The following is a 23,237-nucleotide window of genomic DNA, read 5'->3' on the forward strand; positions in this document are numbered from 1 at the left end:
CCCTGTGCCTCTCACACACAGGGCTGGTCTGGACATTCTTTTTATCAATTCTCTGGAATCTTCTCCTCCAACTGACCAACAACCAGAAAGTAGGATCTGATCTTAGGTATGATCAAGAATCACAGAGCACCGCCTCCACAGCGGGCCCAGCAGTACGTGCCAGGTTCTCCAACCGTCACCTTTGGGACCGCCATGAGCGCTCCCCAAACTCAAAGCCCGAGGCCGTAGGCCGGGGGGATACAACTTCCCTCACTCTCCCCAGCAAAGTGGAACCACCTCTCGGCAAAGGCATCTCAACCTTTACTGCCCGAGGGACAACACGATAGACACATGGGAAACAGAGCAGAGGGTGAGGGGGTAGGCTGCCCAGAAGAGCTCGTCTGCACTTCCGAGGCAAAGTGAGGCCTTTGACCTAATCACAGGGGCAAAGTGAGCAGGAACCTTTCCCTGCTCTATCCTATACTCCGTGACACAACTTTCCCTGCATAAGGAGTTCATTCGGAAGTCCCTGGCGGTGTTTCTGATGTCCTAACCTGGCATGGTGGCTGTCGGGCAGGGAGAGAGGGCCTGAGCCTTGCAGGTGCTGGGCCTGGGAGGCAGCAGACACTGGCTCCAGCTGCAGCTCAACCAGCGCCTCGTTCTGCGTCTCGGGATTCAGCATCTCATCTATAAGCAAAGGGATGGGACTGTCCCAGGACAGGCTGCCCAACAGAAATGAGATGAGATCCATGTAAAGAAAGTTTCCCAGTTGCCACATTTAAAAATTAAACAAACAAACAAAAAAACAAATATTAGAAACTGATTTTAAGAACAGATCTTACTTATTCTACTGTATGTAAAATACTATTATTTTGACATGTAATCAATATAGAAAGTAACAAGATAGAATACATTCCTTTTTCTAGACAAGCCTCAGCGTCTGATGTGCATTTGACCTACAGCACATGTCAGCTCAGACCAGCCTCCTCCTCAGCGCTCCTAGCATCAGTGGCTGTTGCTACTCTATTGGACAGAAACTCCAGGGGTCCCACAGTGGTCCTGGCTGAAAAACGGGAGGAAGTGTCCTAAAAGGATCTCTCTGAAACAAAGGTGGATTCACTTTGAAATGTCTGTAAATCGGCGGGCTGCACCTTCCTCCACCCTTGGCTACAAGACAGCATTCTTCCTTGCTGATCCCTTCCTGGATGTAGGGAAGCAATCCGGCACACAGCCAGGGCGGCCGGTCCTACAGGTAGGCTTACCTGCTCTCTGTGTCCAGTCCCATGAAGTCCTCCTTCTCCAACAAGGTGCAGAGGAGGGGGATCTTGTCTCCAGACTTGTTGGGGGCCCTATCCAGCCACTTGGACTTCAGAATGATGAAGAGTGACTCAGTGAAGTCCTCGATCCTCTTCTCCACCAGCCTGCAGGCCTCGTAGATTGAAGGCCACGTCGGTGCACGTCTGCTCGGCCACCTCCCCATACAGCACAAAGACAAAGAGCTGAGAGTCATTAACGAGGTGCCATACAGCTCCTCTGCACGTGGAGCTTCTCGAAGGCCTTGGCCGAGAGGCAGTCGGTAATGGTGACAAGGCCCACGACCTTGCAATGTGTCTGGAAGTTTCTCCACTCATTCTCGGGCGCATAGTGGTGCCTATAGTGGATACAGAGTGCCCACTGGGAGCCGCACGGGCTGATCTGGCTCACCAAGGAGATTCGCTTATAGATGCAAAAAAATTTTCCTCTGAGATGATCCCAACGGCTTTTACCATCACGGGGAGAATCTGTTCGTTCTCAGCGCACTGCACGTAGTCAGGGATGCTCATGTTGCAGTCCCTGCAGAGAGGTGAGAAGAGATCGATGTACATACTCTTCTGTGGGCTGTGCGCCCCTCTGGGTTGCAGTGACCTCGTGTGTACCAGCCAGAAGGCAAGGGAAGCCCAAGCAAAGCCGGGGGTACAGTTTGTCCTCAGCGTCTGCACATGGCTATTGTAGCTCGGATCACATTACCCAGCTTTTGGTCTAGGCTTGCTGCGCCTGCACAGCAGTGTCATTTCTTGTTTTCTGTTTCCAAGTACCTAGCCAGACCCTGATGCAAAGTCAGTGCTCAAAACTGCTGGATAAAGAAATGAACAAAGGAACAGCTTTCCAAACCCCTTTAAGTAGAATATAGAGAAAAGAACCACAGTGGGATCTAAACATCAGGATTTCAATTCCAATTTGTTTGAACTCCTAAGCTGCAGAATAATGGGTAAGAAAACTTGCCTTGGGGAGGAGGGTACAGTTCAGTGGTAGAGCACGTGCTTACCATGTACGAGGTCCTGGGTTCAAACCCCAGTACCTCATTTTCAAAAATGAAACTAATAAACAATCATACTTACCCTCCTCAAAAAATATTTTTAATTCAAATTTCAAAAAACATCTTGCAATTGACACAACATTGTAAACTTGACTATACTTCAATTAAAAAAAAATCCTTGCCTTACAAGAATATATCTGGATTACGCAAGTTTGCAAATTAAAATGCCTAGGGTACCACCTGCATAAAAAGGGGGGACTGTAGAAATTTACTATCGCTCCTTTATGAGCTATATTACCTTTGGTGGGGGTTATATCTTCTCACTTTCTTTAAAAAAAAGAAAACTTAACCTGATTCTCATTACTGCTGAGGAATCAGATAACCCTATGAAAGCATCTGACCCACAGAGGTTACTCAATAAATGTTTGTTGAATGAATGAATAAACAAGCAAAGTGAATGGTGCTCCCTGCTATAGACCATCATAGTGGTACTGCCTAGAAATCCCAAGCCCAAGTTCACCCAACTCTGCACTAACCATGTGGGTGACCTGGGCAGGCCTGTGTGCTTCTCTAAGTCCCAGTTTAATCGTGAATAGAAATGAAGGCAATAACACAAACTTCAAAGGGTTAGTGAGTCAGTAATGAATTGTACCCGAATTTTGCAAGATCGAACCATTAAGGAAAACTGGGCAAAGAGTTCATAGGCCCTCTCCATATTATCTTTTACAACTACATGGGAATCTACATTACATCACAAAATTAAAAGTCTAATATTTTAAAGAGGATATTGAGGTTAAATGAGCTCACTGTCTCAAATAAGGAACACACAGCACAAATAGAACAATCCCTAGACCATGAGATACACTCAGTTAAATTTCCCACTGAATCCACTAGTCCCTCCAAATTCAGAGCACGAGGATGGGTCCTCGTGGCCAGAGGCCACTGCAACTGAAGCTAACAAATCTAGTGGTCCCCACTTCCAAGAGCCCTTCTCACCAACCTAGGTCTAAGTTTGTATTTGTAATTTATTTTTCTTTTTATTAAATAGAAACCCCCAATTGCATAGCCTTCAGTTCACCAAAACCTGACCACAGAGATCATGATGGCAGCCCTCCTTTGTGAAACAATAAAATGAAAAGCCATTTCCACAAGACCTCTGTGTAAATCTACAAGGGAACTTCATCCTGGACTGAGGAAGAGGACTGGGGAGGAGGGGGCAATCTGGGGCACAGAGAACCAAGGGCCACCTGTCCGACGATGGACTTTAGTTTCAACACTCACCCTCCAGGAACTTCAAAATACACACAGACAGAGTGCTATGGACAAGATTTTTTTTTTCAAAGAAATCACTGACGCCCTAGCAGCTCTTGTTTCTAAAGAGACACAAATGGATTATGTGTATAATGTTTCACAAAAACCCTAAAATACTATCACCCCAACTTGACACATGAATAAACTGAGGGAGAGAAGTTTATCACATTGTGCAAGATTAGAAAGAGGCCACATCAGACACTGTATTTAAACCCAATCCCCTTCTCCACTGCTCACACTAGAAAGTGTGACATACAGCCCCTTTCCTGCCCTTTCCCTGCAATAAATCTCTGAAGAGTCTTTTCTGTGCCACCTGGAATCACAATCACATCAGTTTTCCACAAAGAACTTTGTCACTCCTTGGAGGACGTATCAAAATCTGAACAGTTGGGATGGGAGGAGAGATTTGCATTTTCTGTTTCTCAAAGGAAACATGGCTTTAAAAGAAACTGAAAAGCACTTACCTAGTCTACGGTCTCATTGTGCAGAGAAGGAAACGGACGCTGAGAAGAGATGAGGAAAGGGCCTTATTAACAAATATTGCCTGAGTGCAGCACCAAGCCAGCCCTGGGCACCACTGTGGGAAGATCTGGGAGGCCCAGGAGAATGAGTGTTAAAAAAAGGAAAGAGAAGAAGCATACAAGGCCCTGTCTCTACACCACCATACCATGAAGTTCCACCAAATTATCCAGTATTGGGTGCAGCCAAAATTTAGGTGGGCTAAAGAGGTTATAGAAACCTGGAAGTCTCAATCATAGTGGAAATTCTAACATTTACTGTGTTTTTTCCCAGTTCAAGCATCAGCTCAGTGGGTGCTCTGTACCAGGGACTACACGAGGCCTGGAGTTCTCCCAAATACAGATCTCTGTTACCACGTGTGAAAACCACATACAGGCCCACCAGAAGTAAAACGCCCACAGATAAGATGGAATTACTGAAACTGAAAGCCGCCAAGCAGCATATATTAACTAGGAAAAACGATGCTGATAGAAATGGACTCATGGACATAGAAACAAACTGTGTTTAGCAGGCAGGAAAGGGGGGATTAACAGATACACATTAATAAATATAAAATAAATGACAAGGACCTGCTATATAGCACAGGGAACTATATTCAAGTTCTTGTAATGAGTTGTACTAAAAACAATCTAAAACTTATGTATATACATATGCATCTGTTTATAACTGAATCTCTCCTGTACACCTGAAACTAACATTGTAAGTTAACTACACTTCAATAAAAAATAATTAGAAAAATAAAAGCAAGTCATTAAAAAAATAAAAGAACACTGTAATCCCCTTAGCTGTAGGTGGTGGAGAATTCTGGTGGCAAACACCAAGTCCACTGGATCATTCCAGCACTGACTGTCACCCTTTCTGACCATCAGAGTGTCACTTGGCTTCACTGAGGTTACTTTTCTCTTCTGTGAAAAGCTACAGTTGCAACTAAGAATGTATAGAATCTCATCATTCACAAGCCCAACAATTTGTGAGGACTTCCCATGGGCCAGGCTCTGGACAGATGAAAATTTAGGGTCTCAGATATATTCATCGGTAGAAGAAGTTTATGCCATAAAGACATTAATTATTCCTGTTTTTATAGACAGATTCAATGTAATTCTTATTAGAATTCCTACCAGATTTTTCATGGAATGTAACGAGTTAATTTATGGTCAGGAACAGCCAAGAAACTTCTTTAGAAACACCACTGGGGAAGGGTGGATAGGTCATTGATTTCCACTGTTCTTTCTGAAGTGATAAAAAACGTTCTGGAATAATAATGGTTGCAGCACTGTGAATATGCTAAAAGCTGCTGAATTGTACCATTTAAATGGATGGACTACATGGTGTGTGAACAAAATCACAATAAAGCTGTTATATGAAAAAAAATATTTCTTGACAATTATTTTCCCCTCTATACAACTAGTCTGCTGCACAATTTAAGAAAAACAAAAAGCCAAAACAAACCAAACTGTGCCAGGAGCTCTTTAGGACTGCAATGTCCCTGGGACTCCAACGCCTCTGGTGGTGCTGTTCCTGTTAACACACACTAGCTGGGCTGGACTAGTTAGGGACTGTAACTATCTTTCTAAAATCTACGGTCACACGTTTCACCCTTGGAGAGGGAAGCCTGGAGGATGTCACAGCCTCATGCCTTCAGCTCATTTTTAGCTGAGCCAAGCCCTGCTTTCACCACTATAATCCCTCGCACTATAAAAACACGTGACATCATCAAGCACCGCCATCATAACACCTGAAATTGTTCAAGGAAATTACCTGGGGCAGAAACACTGAGGGAGGAGACGGAAGCTCCCTTAGCACTGACGCTCCCTTTTGCCAACTCCACCAGGAGAGGCTGGTATTTACAACCTGAGGCTCTCAGCCCAGGGAGCAGCGCCCACGCCACTGACCTGGTCCGCAGGGAGCGGGAAAGGGAGAGGAGGGCAGCCCCGGGGTCGTGGGGCAGGGAGAGCTGGGTGGGGGACGCGTCCGGCAGCCCGGCTCGGAGGCCAGCCCCAGCCGCCCGCCCCCGTCCGGGTCCGCAGACCCCGCCCGCGCGGGACACAGCCCGCACAGGTGTGGGGACGGGTCGGCGGCCGAGGAGAGGAAGCCCGGGAGGAGAGTTCTCGCAGGCGGAAGAGGGGAAGGGGACGCCAGCCGCGGACTGAGGGGAGCCCGGCTGGGGCGAGAGGCGGCAGGTGCACACCTGGCCCTGGACAGGTGTGACCGAGGCGCTGGGGCAGAGGGGCCTGGCCCGAGCAATTCAGCTGAACACACGTTGATTCGCGCCCTCGCGGGCTCTGACACGCGGACCACCCTCCCCCAGCAGACTGAACATTTCCCGGGAGCCCCTACCTTGCACTTCCACAGCCGGAGGTCCCGGCCCCGGGCAGAAGCCAAAGGCCTAACGGGCCACAGAACTGAGGAGCCTTTGGGGCCGATCCCCGGCTCTGAGCTGGAGCTTCCAACCCGCGGTCCAGCTGGCACCGACTACGCATGCACAGTCGTGCCAGCGACCCTCTGGTTTCTGCGAGAGAAGCTGGGGAAGTGAGGGAGGGAGAAAATGGGAGGGGGAAGGGAGGAGGGGAAAAGTGGAGGGAGATAGATGGGCAGGAGGTGCAGAGAGAACGGAGGGATCTGGAGAGGGGAGGGGAGTAGCAGAGATGGAGAGAATAAGCTTTACCTCCGGCGGCACCCCGAAACAGGCAGCAGTCCTGCCTCTGCACCCTTCTCTAACACTTCAAGGCCCGCAGCTCAAATTTTATCTCCCTGGTCCAGCCCTTCAGTCGAGGCCTCTGCAGAACCCCTATGGGATCACGTCCGTTTCCTCCACGCGGAGAAGTGTTTCCTGTTGCTCTGGGAACCAAGCACCCGAGGGTGTTGTCGCTCAGAACTACCTTGGGAAGAGTACATATTCCCCTTTTACACGCTGGGAAACAGGCAGGTAAGATCTCTGCCTTAGCTCCACTATCCCAGGTTTTGGGCTGGTGGGGAGCGGGAGGTATAAAATCAGAGCCCCAGAGGGAGCATACTGCCTGAGTGTTAGTGCATAGTCCCCATCCCGCCTGATTAAACCACACCCCACCCTAGGGGAACCATCAAGGGCTCACAGTAGGTCCCTGGGTGTGGGAGAGCTGTCCTCATTTCCAGTGCCCAGCTTGCTGGGTAGATAGGAGTGTTACTGAGTCCAAATTCATTCTCCTCAGTGCAGGACAGGCCAGTAAGTTGGGAGACCAGGTGTTGGGGCATGGAACACCAAGTTTCTCTAGACCTTGATGGCAAAGTAATGTCCTGGAAAACCATCTCCCCAGGTCAGAATTCAGGCTCCTTTCCTACGTGCTTGGTTGTAGCAAATTCTTGGTGTAGGAATTCTTTTTTGTTAAAATCCTTTGTTCTTGCAGCTATCCGCCTGAGTCAAATCTCTGTAAACCTCCAGCAAAACAAACGTTATTTTCTATTCTGCAACTTGTTATCTTTTTATGAATGAAAAAGTGTTAAATATACTTAAAGGTCAGAGCCTTCAGAATAGGCTCTCCTGTATATTTCAGGCTCTAGGCAACATTGTTTCACAAGCAAGATGAAGCCTAGGAGACAGAGTACAGGGTTAAAGTCAAAGGAAAAGTTCTAGTATGGAGTCAGATTTGTTCTTTTCTATTACCCGGGCAGAAGGCACTTGAGGATTTAAACCCCTATAAGTTAAAAATAAGTAAACGTTTAAAGGAATTTGCATACATAGGTGGGAATATGCAAAGCATATCTGGAAAAGCACAAAAAGGATAGTAAACAGTGGCATCTCCAGGGAGGGCTGAAAGAACAGAGGATGAGGGAAAACTTCTTTCACTTGTTTGACTTTAAACCTGTGCCCTTTTTCCTAGGTTTAGTCTTGTTCGTTCTGCACCTTTTGTAAAACAATGTTGCCTAAAGCCTGAAATATACAGGAGACCCTATCCTCAAGGCTCTGACTTTAAAGGAAATTAACACTTTTCCATTCGTATAAAGATAACAAGTTACAAAATAGAAATAACATTTGTTTGTTGGAGGTTTACACGGATCTGACCCAGGTGAAGAGCTGCAAGAACAAAAGATTCTAACAACAAAGAATTCATAAACGAAGTTTGCAACAACCAAGCATTCCTGCTTCCCCTTTTTAATATAAAAAGATCATGAATTCTGACTTTGGGAGATGGTTTTCCAGGACATTTGACTTCCATCTTCTCATCTGGCTTTCCAAATTATAGTTGCTATTTCTTGCCGCAAAACCTGCTCTCCCGATTTACTGGCCTGTAATGCACAAGCAGAACAAGTATGGACTTGGAAAGACAAACATACATTGAAAGTACCCATTTGGTATTTTAAATGACCTGCTTCCACTCGTCTTCCTGACGTTTTCTTCTCTTGACAACTCCTGCTATGTGTATGAAAACCCTGCCATGTGGACACATTTACATCTCTAGCCACTACCCTTCCAGGTAAGAACTGATGCCAAGAAGTCAATGGAAGTTGCTAGAATGTATTACCTGGCCAGAAAAGAGCAGAAGTGGGTTCTGGCTGATGTTCAGGAGCAGGCTGGGACACCTGACAAGATGTCATATGTACGGATAGACAGCTGAGCACCAAAGGAGAAGCTTCTAAGCCTCCATAAGGGACTTGTTGGATAGGAAGGAAAAGTCCCAGCCTATAGCTCTGATCCCACCACAAGCTTCCTGGGCGAGGCTGCACAAGCTACTTAAATTCTCTAGGCCCGTGCTGCCCACCATGGGAGCCACCAGCCACATTCAGGATTATGAAGTTATTCTGTAGCCAGACAGAATTATAAATACACATTTTATTGCAAAAGTTCAGCAAGTATAATATTTAAAAACATTATTGGTTATCTTGCCCTAACGAGTTATTTTTGTATGTCTAGCTTTCTGTGGTTTGCAAAGCCTGCGACTAATGTTTCCCTTACAGTGAGGTATTTTGAAATTATAAGTTACTGGACACAGTACCCTCATATCACACTTGAAAAAAATTGATCCACATAAGCAATGTGATCTGACTTAGTAGTTATGAGCAGGGGCTCTGGGGTCAGCCTGCCTGAGTATAAATTCTCACTCTGCCTCCAGGGGGTTCTGTGTGAATCTTGGAAAAATTATTGTTGTTGTTGTTGTTGTTGTTATTTGTGCCTCTTTTTCCTTCCCTTTTAAATAGCGAGAAATATGTAGACTCTATCTCGTACCGCGTTGCCAGGATTAAATGGGTAAACGTCTGTGCTGCCCACTTCCCTGGGTTTCAGCATTCTCCAGGCAATCAGTGCCAAACTCAGAGGCATTCTCCCCTGTCTTCGTCAGTCTGGGATGCTGTAACAAATTACCGTGGGTCGGGTGGCTTAAACAACCAGCATGTTCCTTAAGTTTTGGAGGCTGAGGTCAACGTATCTGGGAGAGAATAGCCTTCATGGTTCGAAGATGGCTGTCTTCCCTCTATCTTCATGGGCCAGAGAGCAGAGAGAAGCAAGCAATCTGGGACCCTTTATAACGGCACTAATCCCATTCATGAGGGCTCTACTCTCATGATTTCACTTTATCCTAGTAATCACCTCCCAAAGGCCCCGCCTCCCATACCATCACCCTGGGTGATGGGGTTTTGACATATGGATTTTGAGGGGATGCATTCAGCCCACACATCGGCTAACTCTCCCCAACATGCAGTCATCAAACCTGTAGCTAATATCAAAGTAATGTTTATATCCCTCTGCACATTTCCATTCCTGCATCCACTAACACTGAAGCCCTGTTATTTTATTCCTTATTTTTCTGGTAGAGATTTAATTGATTCCTCTAATCCAATGCTCTCCTCACTTCAAACAGTCATCTTAACAGCCCTGCCAGGTAGGTCTTCCTTAAGACACCTTCCCACTGCACCTGGTTGTTTTTCAGTATAAATGTCAGAATCCTCTCCACACCCCAGCCTAGACCTTTAATCCCTTGCACTACCGCCCACTATGTTATTTTTCTATTACCACTGTAACAAATTTCCATAAGCTTAACAACTTAAACCAGCACAGATTTATCGCCTTATGGCTGTGGAGGTCAGAGATCCAACACAGTTCTCATTGAGCTAAATTCAACTTAACAGCAGGGTTCCTTCCTTCTAGAGGATCTAGAAGAGAATGTTTCCTTGTTTTTGGTTTTTTTTCTAGCTTCCAGAGGTTACCCAACTTCCTTAGCTTGTGCCCCACGACTTCCTCCATTTTCATGGCCAGCAGCCTTTCTGAACACTGCTCCATGGCTACACCTCCCTCTGAGTTTAAATTCAGCTGGGCTATGTCCTCCATTTTAAGGACCCCTGTGATTACATTGGGCCCACCTGGACAATCCAGGCTACTCACCCTATTGTCTCATCTCAGGATCCCCTTCTCCCCTCCCATTCAGGCATTATGTATGTGGCTGTGACATTCACCTTGTGTGACATTTCCTCTCATGAGCAATTTAAGGTTCAAGGCACTTATGAATGACTTTTTGTTTTTCTTTCTTAGTATTTCTACATTCAGTATGTGTGGTGAGATTATATGAATCCTTTTTATTTGTGGCCCTCCACTAATCTTTAATAATGTATCACAGGTTTAAAAGGCTAATAGACAATTTAGAAGACAGAAATCCTCTAAGATTTTTCTCCTAATATAATCTGTCATCCCTTTTACCATGTACAGAAACATGTCACAGTTGGCTAACCTGTGGCGGGGGAGGGACATGATTCTGCCAACACACTCCCCTCATTCTCACCAATTTGATGATCGGCTAACCAAGGATCTATGCTCCCCACTTCGCTCACTCCCTCCTTTCCACTGACTATTCTGTTCCCACTGCTACCTTCATTCACCACATTAGGATTTCATGACCAAATTCTTCTCTAAATAAAGTGGATTTCTTGCATCTAATGTCTGATAACTGTTCTTATTGTATATTCACACACTGACCTACAAATAACTCCACCGATCTCTTTATTTTCCTAGAATCGTCCAGAGGAATCAGTTCCATGATGATGATGATGATGATACTGACAGTGATGACAAGGGCCTCTCAAGGATTCTGATAAAGAGGGAATCAATAAAGAGAGGGAATCATTAAAAAAATTGCCCCAGAAACAGGCTTAAAAGTAAATAACTGCTAAAGTGTTTAATGAAATTGACTAATATTTAACTATTTTTAAAACTTTGTAACACTGAATTTAAAATTTTAATGGGAATTTTCATTCACCCCTAACCAAGATTCAACTCCAGGACCAAAATCTAAGGAATTCTATCTTCTAACAAATTGTCCACTAGCCTTTTAAACACGTGATCCTTTAAAAGGGGTAATTGCTGGGCTGAAAATAAGCAGGATTCATATAATCTCACCAGACACAGTGAATGTGGAAAGACCAAGGAAGAAAAACAAAAAGCCATTCATAATGTCTTGAAACTTACGTTGCACAGAGGGGAAAATTTTAGCCAAGTTGTGTGTCACATCAACATGACGCCTGAGTGGGATGGGGAAGCTGATCTGCCTCATCAGACATTTATGCTGATTTGTTAGATGCCAACACAGTTTCCTCATTGGATTTGCTTCTAATAATTATGGAAGAGTTTAGGCTCTACCAAAAGCAGACTAAACATTTTTCCCTGCCGCCAAATCTCTGGACTGAATGTCCCCACAAGAAGGACATGATTATGTTTCATAGGGAAGTCTTCTTGAGAAGCAACAGGCTTTTCAAGGGCAGAACTGCATGTCCCCCCATGGAGGGCTGGAGGAGGGCTAGATGGGACACTAGAAAAACAGCAGGAGTGAGTCCAGATACTGCTGCTCAGGTCGCCAAAGTCAGCAGTGCTATCTCTAAGGATATGTCATTCTCCCAAAATTTCCATGAGTGAAGGAGCCTGTGAACACTAAGGAGGTTTTTAAGACACAGCAGCACATAATTTACATCACAACTCAATTACAGTATGTTTTGATATTTGGAAAATAATTAGCCATTGCTCTTTGAAACTGCAGCAGTAACAATAGAAATAAAAAAGACTGAGACGTCTTGGAGACAATAATCAATAAACAATTCTAAATCTGCAGGATTTCTTGACAATATGCAAGCAATGAGCTAGATGTGTGCTGCAGATACCTCTTACTGCAGGGCTCACTGCTGCAAAGCATAGAACTAGTTTTCTCAGCAGATATAGGGAACCAAGTCAAGATTCCTAATTTTGAGAGATTTACCATATGGCTGGAAAGATCAGACAAGTACATACAGCCAAATATGAATAAATGTAATCAAATAATATGAAATGTGAATGGAGCCAGAAAAAAGACAAATTCCTTTCACCTGGGAACTAGAGAGACTTCTGAAAATGCGGCTTTGGAGATGGCCAAAGACATGGGTGGAATTTTGGTAGAACAGGATGTAAGGAATTTAGAAACTGATTGTAAAATTCATATAAAAATGCAAAGGATCCCAAATATCCAAAACAACTTTGAACAAGAAAAACAAAGTTGGAAGACTTACACTATCTAATTTTCAGACTTTTTTTATAAAGCTACAGTAATCAGAATGTATGCTGTTGGTGTAAAACAGGAAAATAGAATAATGGAACAGAATAGAAAGTTCAGAACTAAACAAACACTTATATAGACAATTGATTCTCAAAAAGGATGCAGTGGAGAAAAGGATCTTTTCAACAAGTAGTGCTGGAATTGTTAGAAAGTGATACGCAAAAAAAAAAAATGAACTTTGATCCACACCTCACAAAATATACAAAAATTAACTCAAAGTGGATCATAGATTTTAATAAGAAATCTAAAACTATAAAACAGCTAGTAGAAAAAGCATAGGCTTAAGCTTTATGGCCTTGGGTTTGGCAAATATTTCTTTGCTATGACACCAAAAGTATCATCTATTTTAAAAAGTAACTGATAGAGTGAACTTTACAGAAATGAAGACTCTTCAAAGCTCTTCTAAACACTGCTAAGCAAATGAAAAGACAAGCTATAGACAGAACCTATTTGCAGATCATATGTCTGGTAAAGGTCTCTCTTTGTGTCTGATCCAGAATAAAAACATTTCAAAACACAATAATAATGCAAACACCTGAATGAATGAATGAGGCCAGAAAACACACTTCAATAAAGATATCTAGATGGATAATAAGCATATGAAAAGATGCTGATTAAAGATGCCATTAGTCATTATAGAAATGCTTTTAAAAATCACCAGTGAGATACTAGTTCACATATATACTAGAATGTATACGATTAGAAAGATCGACCTTACAAAGTGCTGGCAAGGAAGTAGAGCAACCAGAACTGATACATACCACGAGGAATTTACAATAGCACAACCATTTTGGAAAACTGTTTAACAGTTTCTTTAAAAAAGGTAAACACCTATCTACCATATAACCCAGATATTTCTCATCTGATGCTTTAGAAAATAAAAGTGTATGTCCATAAAAAGACTTGTAACCAAATATTCACTGCAATATTATTTATAATAGCTCAAGTTGGAAATAACCCACGCATCCATCAAGAAGTAAATGGAGAAACAAAGGATGGTCTAACCAAACACTGTTCGCAATAAACTATTCAGGAAAAACTCAGCATTAAGCAATACACTGCTATGAGAAAAATAAGCTATTAATACAGCAACACAGATGACTCTCAAAATAATTACACTGAATGAAAGAAGTTAGACAACATAGAGTAGATACTGCATGAATCCATTCATACAACGATCTTGAGAATGCAAACCAGTATGTTGTGATAGAAAGCAGATCAATGGTTTCCAGGGGAATAGACGGGGAGGGAGGGAGGGACAACAAAATGCAGGAGAAGAGTTTTGTGGGTGATGGGTATGTTCACTGTCTTGAATGTGGTCATGGTTCCTTGGGGATATACTTATGTCAAAACGCATTAAGTTGTACACTTTAAATCTGTGAAAATTATTTTGCCAAGTATACCTCAAAGCTGTGTTAAGAAAAAAGGCACTTTTGTCGACGCAACTCAGGGCCTTATTGGAGTGAGATGATCAGTCTCTCACCCTGTCTGCCTAACGGGAAGGTAGAAAACCTCTTAAGGAAGATAAGATATGGATTTTTCATTTGCAGTGTCTGCCATGTAATAAAGAATTTCTAGACATGCAACATGTCAAGACTATATGATGGATAAAATGAGAATAAGAAATATTAGACAAAGGATGCAAACCCCCAGGTGATGTAGGCATCAGAGTTACCAATAAAGGCTATAAAACACTTTTAATATAATCAAGAAAATAAGGAAATGATGGGAGAACAGATAACAGGGTCAAGACTTGCACCAGAGAAATATATTGGAATGTATTTTTAAGAAAAATCAAACAGATACTCTAGAACTGAAGCTTTCAGCTCTGGAAACAGGTAAACAGAGCTAATTAGGATCCCTTTTAAGTAAAACTTTCAGTAATGCCGGATAAAATACAACAACAAAAGTAACACAGAGATAACTATGGAGAGAGAAGTTCCCAGGTGACAATAAAAAGAGGACACTTAACGCAAAAATGGTAATCTTGTGAGCTGATGCCACAGCACCCTGGAGGGAAGGGGTTTTCATCTGCATATAAATAGGGATACAATGTCCATTAAGAAAAAGGGTCCATACCAGATGTAGAAGTCTTCCTTTATAGAAACCTCTGCATAAGACGTATTGGACGACTTGACTCTTCACTGAAAGGAAGACTCAAAGTTCTCCACCTGTGCACGCAGGAAAGGGGTGAAACAGCCGGTTCTCTAGGGAAAAACAAAATCTCCCTTAAAAAAATATAATCTCCACGCCCCTGCTTTATTCGAATGTGGAATCCATATTGATACTCCACTTAAGATTCCGGAATTCCCAAACTGAAAAATATAATTCAACGTTGATCATATCACCTGGAGCCTTAGGATAAGCAACACAAAATTGTTCTCTAGGGAAACTTTATAAACCAGGATGTAAGGGACAATCATAGGAAAAAAATTGTACTCACTATAGAGAAACTCCCACAACTCTACACACACACAGACACACAACTATAAACAGAAGAAAATAAATGCCACAGGGAAGAAAGAGCTCACCGTAAAACACAGGATGATTAATATTCCAGAGCCTAAAATTATGAAACAATCTAAGAGAGAGCATAAAATAAGTATGACTGAATCATTAAAAGATAAAATGAATCTTATGTAACATAATGAACAATCAGGACATCATGTAAATGAAAGCAGATCAATTTTTTTATAGAGCTAAACAGAACTTATGGAAACAAAATACAGATATCATTTGGTATATAAAATTCAATGTATGGGTTAAGTAACATTTTAATCTTCAATATCTAGGGTGTTCATTAAAATTCAACAGTAATCTCTAAAGTAATTGTTTAAAAAGAGAATAAAAATAAAGAAGTCAAAATGAAGAATGCAAAATACGCCGGTCACTATTCTAAGTTCTCCATCCATTTTATCACTTAATGCTCACAGTCTTTGAGGTGGATAGTACCACTTTTTGTATATGAAGAAAGTGAGTCTCAAAGGGATTACGTATCCTGGTTACATGGTTAGCAAGGGAGGGAACCAAGCCCGGATAGGCTGCCTCTACAAGCCATGCTCTTAACCATGACCGCAAGGGATATAACCGGCAGGAGAAAAGCAGCGCAAAGCAAATAGAAATCACAAAACAAGAGGCCAGAAATACAACATCATCACTAATCACACTGTATTTAGATGAAATAATGAGTTAAAAGATTTACAGATTTCATTTGTTTACCTGAGACAAAGCAGAATTAAAACTTAAAACTGGTTGAAAGCTTAGAAGAATACCAGAAAGAAGTCAAAAGTTAGAGCCAGAAAAAGAGACACCTGAGAAATACTAATCAATGGAAAGGGAATCACTCAAGACTCCCACAGGTTCATAGGTACCTGAAACCCCCCTTGGCCTGACACTTACCAGCTCTGTGCCTGAGCAAAACACTCAATCCCCCGGAATCTTCGTTCACTCACCTGTGAATGTAAGGAACGATCCCTCCTTCCATCCGGCCAATTTGTATTGACTGCTGTGCCACGGGTACTGGTCAAGCCACCTGAGGTCCGTCAGTGAACAAATAAGGATCCTTGTCCCTGTAGGACTGAGGAAGAGCAGAACATAAACTACAGTCGTGACAGTCATGTGAAATATATGGTATTCTAGAAGGTGATAGAAATAATATGATCAGGGAGAGGGGGTTTCTGGGGCAGAGACAAGGGGAAGGCAGTCTCCAGTTTAAAATGAGATGGCCAGAGCAGGCCTCACTGAGGACCTTGAGAAGGGGGCGCTAGTTGCTGAGCTTCCTCTAACACAGCACCGCACACTGGGTGATGGGAACTACAGAGGCTCACTGTCTCACAGCCCTGGGGGCGGGGAGTCTGCAGGCAGGGTGTCAGCAGGGCTGGTTCCTCCTGAGGGCTGGGAGGGAGAGGCTGGTCCAGGCCTCTCTCCTTGGCTTGGAGACGACCGTCTTCTCTCCACATTTCATCACGTCATCTCCCATGTACACGTATCTCTGTGTCCACATTGCCCCTTTTTATCAGGACACAAGTCATACTGGATTAAGGCCCACCCTAATGACCTCTTCTTAACCAATGACCTCTGCAACAACCCTATTACCAAATGGGGTCATGTTCTGTAGTCCTGGCGGTTAGGACTTCAGCATATGAGTTTGACAGAGACCGGCCAGGGCAACAGGCCTGTGGGTGCAAGTCTGATATCCCCAAGGGCCAGCAGGGAGGCCCGTGTTGCTGGAGCAGAGTGAGCCAGGGAGAAAACCGGAGATGAGCTCAGCTTGGGGAGGGGGAGGAAACCTGTAAGGTCACCATAAGGACTCTCGCTTCTTCACTGTGTGAAATGAGAAGCCATTGCAGGATTTTGAGCAGAGAAGATCACACCCAGGGTCTCACTCATGCCTGACTTAGGCGATGAGGATGAAAATATTTAGGCTTTTGAGCTGATAATACTTAGACTACATGTTGGACTTTGAGTTGATGGTGTAGTAAATGAGACTCTGGAGGGTGTTGGGATGAGGTGGATGCATTTTGCATGTGGGATGGACAAGAACCAGTGGAGCCAAAGGGAAGAACTTTGTAGAATAATGGCCCCCAATATGTCCATGGTCTGATCCCTAGTACCTGGGAATATGTCACTGTGCATGGCAAAAGGGACTCTGCAGGTGTGACTGTCAAGGACCTTGGGATGGCAGATCACTGTGGGAAAGCAAACGTCATCACGGAGGTCCTTAGAGGAGAGAGGCAGATTGGTCAGAGACAGAGATGTGAAGTGGCAGCAGAAGTCACAGTGACACAGGGCCCTGGGCCAAGGAGTATGAGCACCTATGCAAGCTGGGAAAGGTAGGAAGATGAATCCCTCCCAAGAGCCTCGGTGTGGAACGTAGCCTTGGCCACACATTGGTTTTAGTCCACTGACATTGACTTTGCACTTCTGCACCCTAGAACAGTGAGAAGATGAATGTGTATTGCTTTAAACCACTGAGTCTGTGGTCCTTTGTTACAACAGCAATAGGAAAGGAACTCAGGAACCAACATGAACATGAACCACTGGCTGCCTGCTGTGCTGGCAGGAAGTCCTTAGTCTCTGATCCTGGGGGAGTCTCCTGTCTTCTGGCAGCATCCACAAACTACCTCATGCTAACTTGACAGCTTGCAGGTGGTCAAATCATAACCCTGCACAGTTCTTGATATTTAGTTAATAAAAAAGATGGTGTCATCATGGGTATTTTTCCATTTTTAAATACACTTCAGTCTTCTAATTGAGAGACCATGTAAATAGTTTTTAATCTTAATAATAAATAACTGTGGTTTTATTTGGTTACTTAAATTATGAATAATAATATTCACATTAGTAAAAGTTATTAAAATCAACATTCTTCAATGAAAATATCAAGTTTCTTTTTGCATGAACATGTATTAACTACAAGAAATGTTCCATGCTTTGTTCTACGAATTAGTGTTAGGGTCTTAAAGAATAATACTTTCCTCAAAAGATATTATAGCGAGGGGATTCCTTTTGGTGGAACAGTTCCTACATAAAATCTGGTGCATGGCTCAGGCCACAGGGAAACTAGAAATGATAGAAATCAGGAGGCATTATAAACACAGAACAATTTTTAAAGGAATTAAAAAACTGGATGTGTGAAAACAAAGAATCAGAGAATATTCTGGTGAAATAAAAGTATTTTTCAGCTTAAGCAAGACACTGGGTGAATAAATCTAAAATGAAAAAACCACCCAGAGATTAGCAGCGAGTCATGCATGCAGTGTGACTGATCAAAACCAAGTTGTTTCCAAACCAGTGTTCAGGCTTGCTGCCTTCATGAATCAAGTCTGTGTGGCACCAGGCCACCTTGAATACATGTTGATGAGGTATTTATAAGCCCTTCAACATCCCAGCTCCAAGCCCACACACACGAGCCAGATGACCATCACCTACACATCTGCAAAACACACAGCATGGTGAATAGCACTTTTCTTGCTCAGTAGCCGGTGGCAGGGTAGTGTGAGCAGACAGATATACAGGGACACAGGGACACAGAGGCACCTCCCCTCACTCAGCTGAAAAACTTCCGTGCATTCCTGGGGACAGGATTGTCATAAAGTGCACCATGCATTGATCCTCCTCCTAGGAAAGAAACGACAGTGTTGTCCTCAGGTTTGAGCAAGGGTGGCCAGAGGATCTCAGAAGAGCTGTTTCAGCACAACCAATGGAAATGTCGGCCACCGTGACCATGAGAGACAAGTCCCCTTCCATCCCGGTAGGCACTTGGGCTCCTGATAAAACTGGGCTCAGTAAAGGGTTGAGTAGAAGGCACAGACCTGAGGGGTGCCCCAGCAAGAGACAGGAGGTAGGGCCTGGTTTATGCTGCCATCAGGAATTTTCAAAACAGCAGAGCTGAGATGGATCATCTACCCCAGACTCCTAGCCTTAAGGTTAAAAGGGTGGCAGCCCTGACAGGCAAAGCAACATGCTAAAGGCAGAGCGTGGTAGTGACAGCGCCAGATGAAACGCACCGTGCCAACCCCATTCAAGGCCACTGACACTGAGGATGGGGCCAGGTTTCCAAGTAGGAGAATGAAACAGTGTAAATACTTTGTTCCCCCCAAAACCCCAAATTTTTTTTTAAAGGCACAAAAACTCACCTTAACTAGCTCTCTTCTGAGGGGGCTCTCTTCTGTCTCTGTCTTTCTGTCTGTCTCCACTTCCCTCTCTCAGACACAAACACATACAATTTTGTGAAAGGGCAATTCCTGCCATACAAAGACAGACTTCACATCTTCAGAAAGACACTTGACAAAGCACGTTTCTCAATTCAAGTCTTTGTGTGAGGTCTGAGCAAATGGCTTATTTTCTAGAACAATCGGTGGTTCCAAAATCAGGAGATCATCTTCCCCAACGGAAGAGTTCTGGTCTGTATTGATGAAGTTGGGGATGTCACATTTCATGAGCCTGTTCAGCTCCTCCTCTGGCCACCTGCTGCATCTGAAGGCTTCCTGGAGCCGAATATCACTGTCAAGGGCAATGGTTGAGATACCAGCTTTGGCCTTGTCCAAGTGGTCCACTTCATTGATGTAGCAGGGAAAGAGGGACCTAGATTCATCATTGTCCTGCCAGAGAACACCTTGGGCACCAGCGGTCTTCCAAAGTCTGACACAAAGCTGTTAAGTCTGAATCTCTTCTCGGGAGACACTGCATTGCTATAAAGAACACCAAAATAAAAGATCGCTCACACTCTAGCTCGGTGACCTGAAGAATCATAGTTTTTGCCATCTACTGAGAGTAAATCCCTGCACAGATCACGCTTACAAGCACTGGAAGTGAGAGACATCACTTCTGAACACATACAATTAAACCCAAGGCAAAAGTCTCAAGTGAGGGCCCTAGGACCATCCTGAAAAGACATCGCTCCCTGAGAATCCTCAATATTGGTGCCTCGAACACCAGTGTTTCTCAGTGGGACACTCAGATCATCTTCACCAGAATTAAAGTCCTTTTAAAAATGCAGAATTCTGGGGTACACACCCTCAGAGCCTCCAGAGGTAGGGACCGGTAGTCTGTATTTTCATAGCCACCAAGATCACTAACCATGTTCAGGTTTAGCAGCGCGGTCTACATCGGGTCACCTGAGCATCGACAATGCTGTCTCACGGGGTGGGGGGGCCATGTGTGTCAGGGTGCTTTCCTACCCACGTGTCTCCCCTGATTCTCAGAACTGACAGTGCAGCCCCATTGGGCAAGAAATACCACCATTTCACAATGCATACGCAGGGCGCCCGACTGACAGATACAATCAGTGATAGGAGAGGGGACAAAACTCAGGTTCCTGATCCCTTGTTTCACTTACTGTGGGACAAATGATCAGTTCAAGGGTAATAAATCAGTGAATGAGTGAATAACGACTCTCGTTCGTCCAATGAGTGCCTGGAAGAGCGAGCCTAGGCACACTGAGAACCGTAACAGCCCATCTACTTAATTTCCATCCTCCTCAGATTTATGTAAAGGTTACTTCCACCCAGGCAGTGACTCCTTAAAGGCAAGAATCATGTCTGAACAAACTCTCAAATCCAGAACAGAACAACTAGGCTCTGGAGTCTGTGTTTAGCGAGTGTTGAATCTCAGTGATTCCAGCTCTTACACCTTGCCTTCCATCCCACCCCTCACGATATGGCCCTTATGACCAGTTCTCCCGGGGCTGGGGCCACGGAACCCATTTACAGGACTGGAAGAATCTGATCATATAAACCATCCCCCAGATTATCATCAAGAGTCACCTGCATTTCAGGAATCGGTAATCCCAGAAGCTTTGCAGTTCAGGCAGGTGAGGGACTTTTATATCAGCTGTGTTTTCTACTGTGACTGCCTGGGTAACATCAGACAAGGAATTATCAAAAGCCTGAGCTTTTCCTTTCAGGAATAATCTACTAAACAAATCTCGTTGACCACTCAACAAATGTGATGTAAAGATCAATGATTTACACAAGAGTACAACATTCACTAGGTCGTTGATTTTGAATCCGACAAAAATCATTTGAGAAAGATTGACAGAAGGTAGCTTTAATGCAAATTTACGTATTCTTACCTTTCAGTAAATCATCTTCCCCTACTTATCACTTCACCCATGTTTAAAAGATGTTTGAGAACAGGGATGGGTGTGCCAGCAATCTGTGACCCAATAACCTAAAATGTCACCTAGGAAAAAGAGGGAAGTAACATATTTTTAAAAAGTATGGTGAGGACAGCAGGGCCATCCCCCAACTCCACACTAAGAAGCTCTGAGTAATAGCTTTCCTGTCTGCCTGGGGCATCAGCTGATGTGAAAACCCACCTAGAAAGCACACTGTCCAGCAGCTCTTCCATAACACAGGCTACACTTTCTCAGGATTAAGAATTGGGCCAAGTAACCCCTTCACTGAAGAATAAAGACAAAGGAGAACAAGAGAGTTCTTCCCCTCCCAAGGGGAGAGCCCAGACCTTGGGCTGCATGCACTGAGCCCACCTCCCAGGAGAAGGATAAACTGGAGAAGGACGTCCTGCGAAACTAGGGAAGCAAAGGTAGAGATGGGAACAAATTGACCAGCTTGCCAGGGACAGCCCCCTCCGTTGCTGCATTGGTGGCTGCCTCAGTCCCCTCAGCACATCCTGCCCACCTCCGGTGGCTAAGCTGTCAGAGAAACTGTGCTTTGCAACCTGGGGCAACAGAGGCTGCCCCCAGGCCAAGCTGCTGGGGAGATGGGAGCTAAACCACTAGCTCCCAAGAGGCAGACCCCATACTCTCACAATCACCCCGCCGCCCCCCAACTTAACGCACCCCCGTGACAATATGACCCTGAGATTTGTGACCTGGGAACGAGAGGCAGCAGAGGCCGCCCCCACATCAGGCCTCCAGAGAGATGGGAGGTTATCCTCCAGCTCGCAATAGGCAGTAACCCTCTCCTCTCCACCCCCTGATCTCACCGCACCCACCTCCCAGGAGCAACCTGACCTGGTGTGGTGTGTCAGGCGAATCTTGGGCAGGAGAGGCCGTCCCCAGGCCAGGTCAGGGGAAAGAAGAAGTGGCCCCATTAGGCAGCTGCGACGGCTGGCTGCCCCTTCCCCTCGACTTCATCGAGCCCGCCTCCCAGGAGAAAGCTGACCTGGAGATGGGCATCGGGCTTCTTGGGCAGCAGAGGACGCCCCCAGGATTGGCCGCGGGGAAGAGAAGGGCAAATTGACAAGCTCCGCCCTGCAGGCCCTCTACCCTCGACGTCGCCACCCTCGCACCTTAAAGGCACCGCCCAGGGAGCCCCTCCCCAGCAGGCTGAATGGGACAGGTGTGTCTGCTGATCTGGGTCAGGAGAGGCCACTCCCACACCAGGCCATCGCGGAGACGGGAGCCAATCTACCAACTCCCCAATACATCCCCATCCCCCCGCATCAGCCACCGCTCCTGCCCCCTGACCTCACAGTGGCCTCCTCTAGGGAGCAGGCTGACCTGGAGATGGACGTCCGGCGAACTTGGAGCATCAGCGACCGCCCCCAGGGCAAACCATGAGGAGAAATGGGAGCAAATGGACCGGCTTCATGGGAAAACGCGCCGCTGCTTCCACCACCCCAAACGTATCACGCCCGCCTCCCGGGGTCAAGCTGACTAGGATACACGTGTCCCGTAACCCAGGGCAACAGAGACCGCCCCCAGGACGAGCCGCGGGGAAGATGGGAGCAAATGGGCCCGCTCCACCGCTGCAGGCCTCCGACCCCCGCCACCCTTGCACCCTGACTACCCTGCCTCCCGCCCCCAGCAGGCAAAGTGGGACAGGTGTGTCCCGGGACCTGGGGCAGCAGAAGCCGCCTGCAGGCCACGTGGTGCAGACATGGAGCTAATCCACAAGCTACCCCGGGGCAGCCTCCCTATCCCCGCAGCCACCAACTTACCAGATCCCTGACCGCACCGCACCCATCTCCCAGGAGCAAGCTCACCTGGAGTCGGACCTCAGGCAAATCTCCGGCGGCAGAGGTCGCCCCCAAGCCAGGCCGCGGGGGAGAGAAGAAATGGAGCAGCTCCCTGGAACACATCCCCTGCCCCTGCCGCCTCCGCCGCCGCCTCCCAGGAGCAA

The 23,237-nt window shown here is 45.2% G+C and overlaps 1 protein-coding gene and 3 long non-coding RNA genes across 13 annotated transcripts in view; 1 reads left to right on the forward strand and 3 right to left on the reverse strand.

The window, feature by feature from the left end:
- The window catches only part of LOC140694023 (trafficking protein particle complex subunit 9-like), a 59,554-nt gene extending 57,796 nt beyond the window's left edge, over positions 1–1,758 (reverse strand). For 4 of the 8 annotated variants that reach the window (XM_072957516.1, XM_072957515.1, XM_072957517.1 and 1 more), the window contains exon 1: positions 1,242–1,758. In XM_072957516.1, the coding sequence (XP_072813617.1) occupies positions 1,242–1,489 (248 nt within the window). In that variant the 5' untranslated portion in view covers positions 1,490–1,758. The remainder of the gene's footprint in view (positions 1–1,241) is intronic. The other 4 variants (XR_012069754.1, XR_012069753.1, XR_012069757.1 and 1 more) reach the window with 2 other exon arrangements.
- LOC140694037 (uncharacterized) overlaps positions 1–23,237 on the forward strand; it is a 333,619-nt gene that overhangs the window by 216,781 nt on the left and 93,601 nt on the right. The window lies entirely within an intron of this gene.
- Positions 6,525–19,542, reverse strand: LOC140694035 (uncharacterized). The gene is made up of 5 exons (XR_012069777.1): positions 19,287–19,542; positions 18,580–18,768; positions 16,101–16,225; positions 14,728–14,855; positions 6,525–6,724 (listed from the first exon to the last, which is right to left on the reverse strand). It is a non-coding gene; the product is annotated as an uncharacterized lncRNA (long non-coding RNA).
- Positions 19,572–23,117, reverse strand: LOC140694043 (uncharacterized). 3 transcript variants are annotated; one of them, XR_012069787.1, is made up of 3 exons: positions 23,101–23,117; positions 21,224–21,333; positions 19,572–19,841 (listed from the first exon to the last, which is right to left on the reverse strand). It is a non-coding gene; the product is annotated as an uncharacterized lncRNA (long non-coding RNA). The 3 variants fall into 3 exon arrangements; XR_012069786.1 differs by lacking the exon at positions 23,101–23,117 and adding an exon at positions 22,616–22,633; XR_012069785.1 differs by lacking the exon at positions 23,101–23,117 and adding an exon at positions 22,127–22,284.

This window comes from Vicugna pacos, unplaced genomic scaffold, assembly GCF_048564905.1.
Source record: "Vicugna pacos unplaced genomic scaffold, VicPac4 scaffold_20, whole genome shotgun sequence".
NCBI classification, from domain to species: domain Eukaryota; kingdom Metazoa; phylum Chordata; class Mammalia; order Artiodactyla; family Camelidae; genus Vicugna; species Vicugna pacos.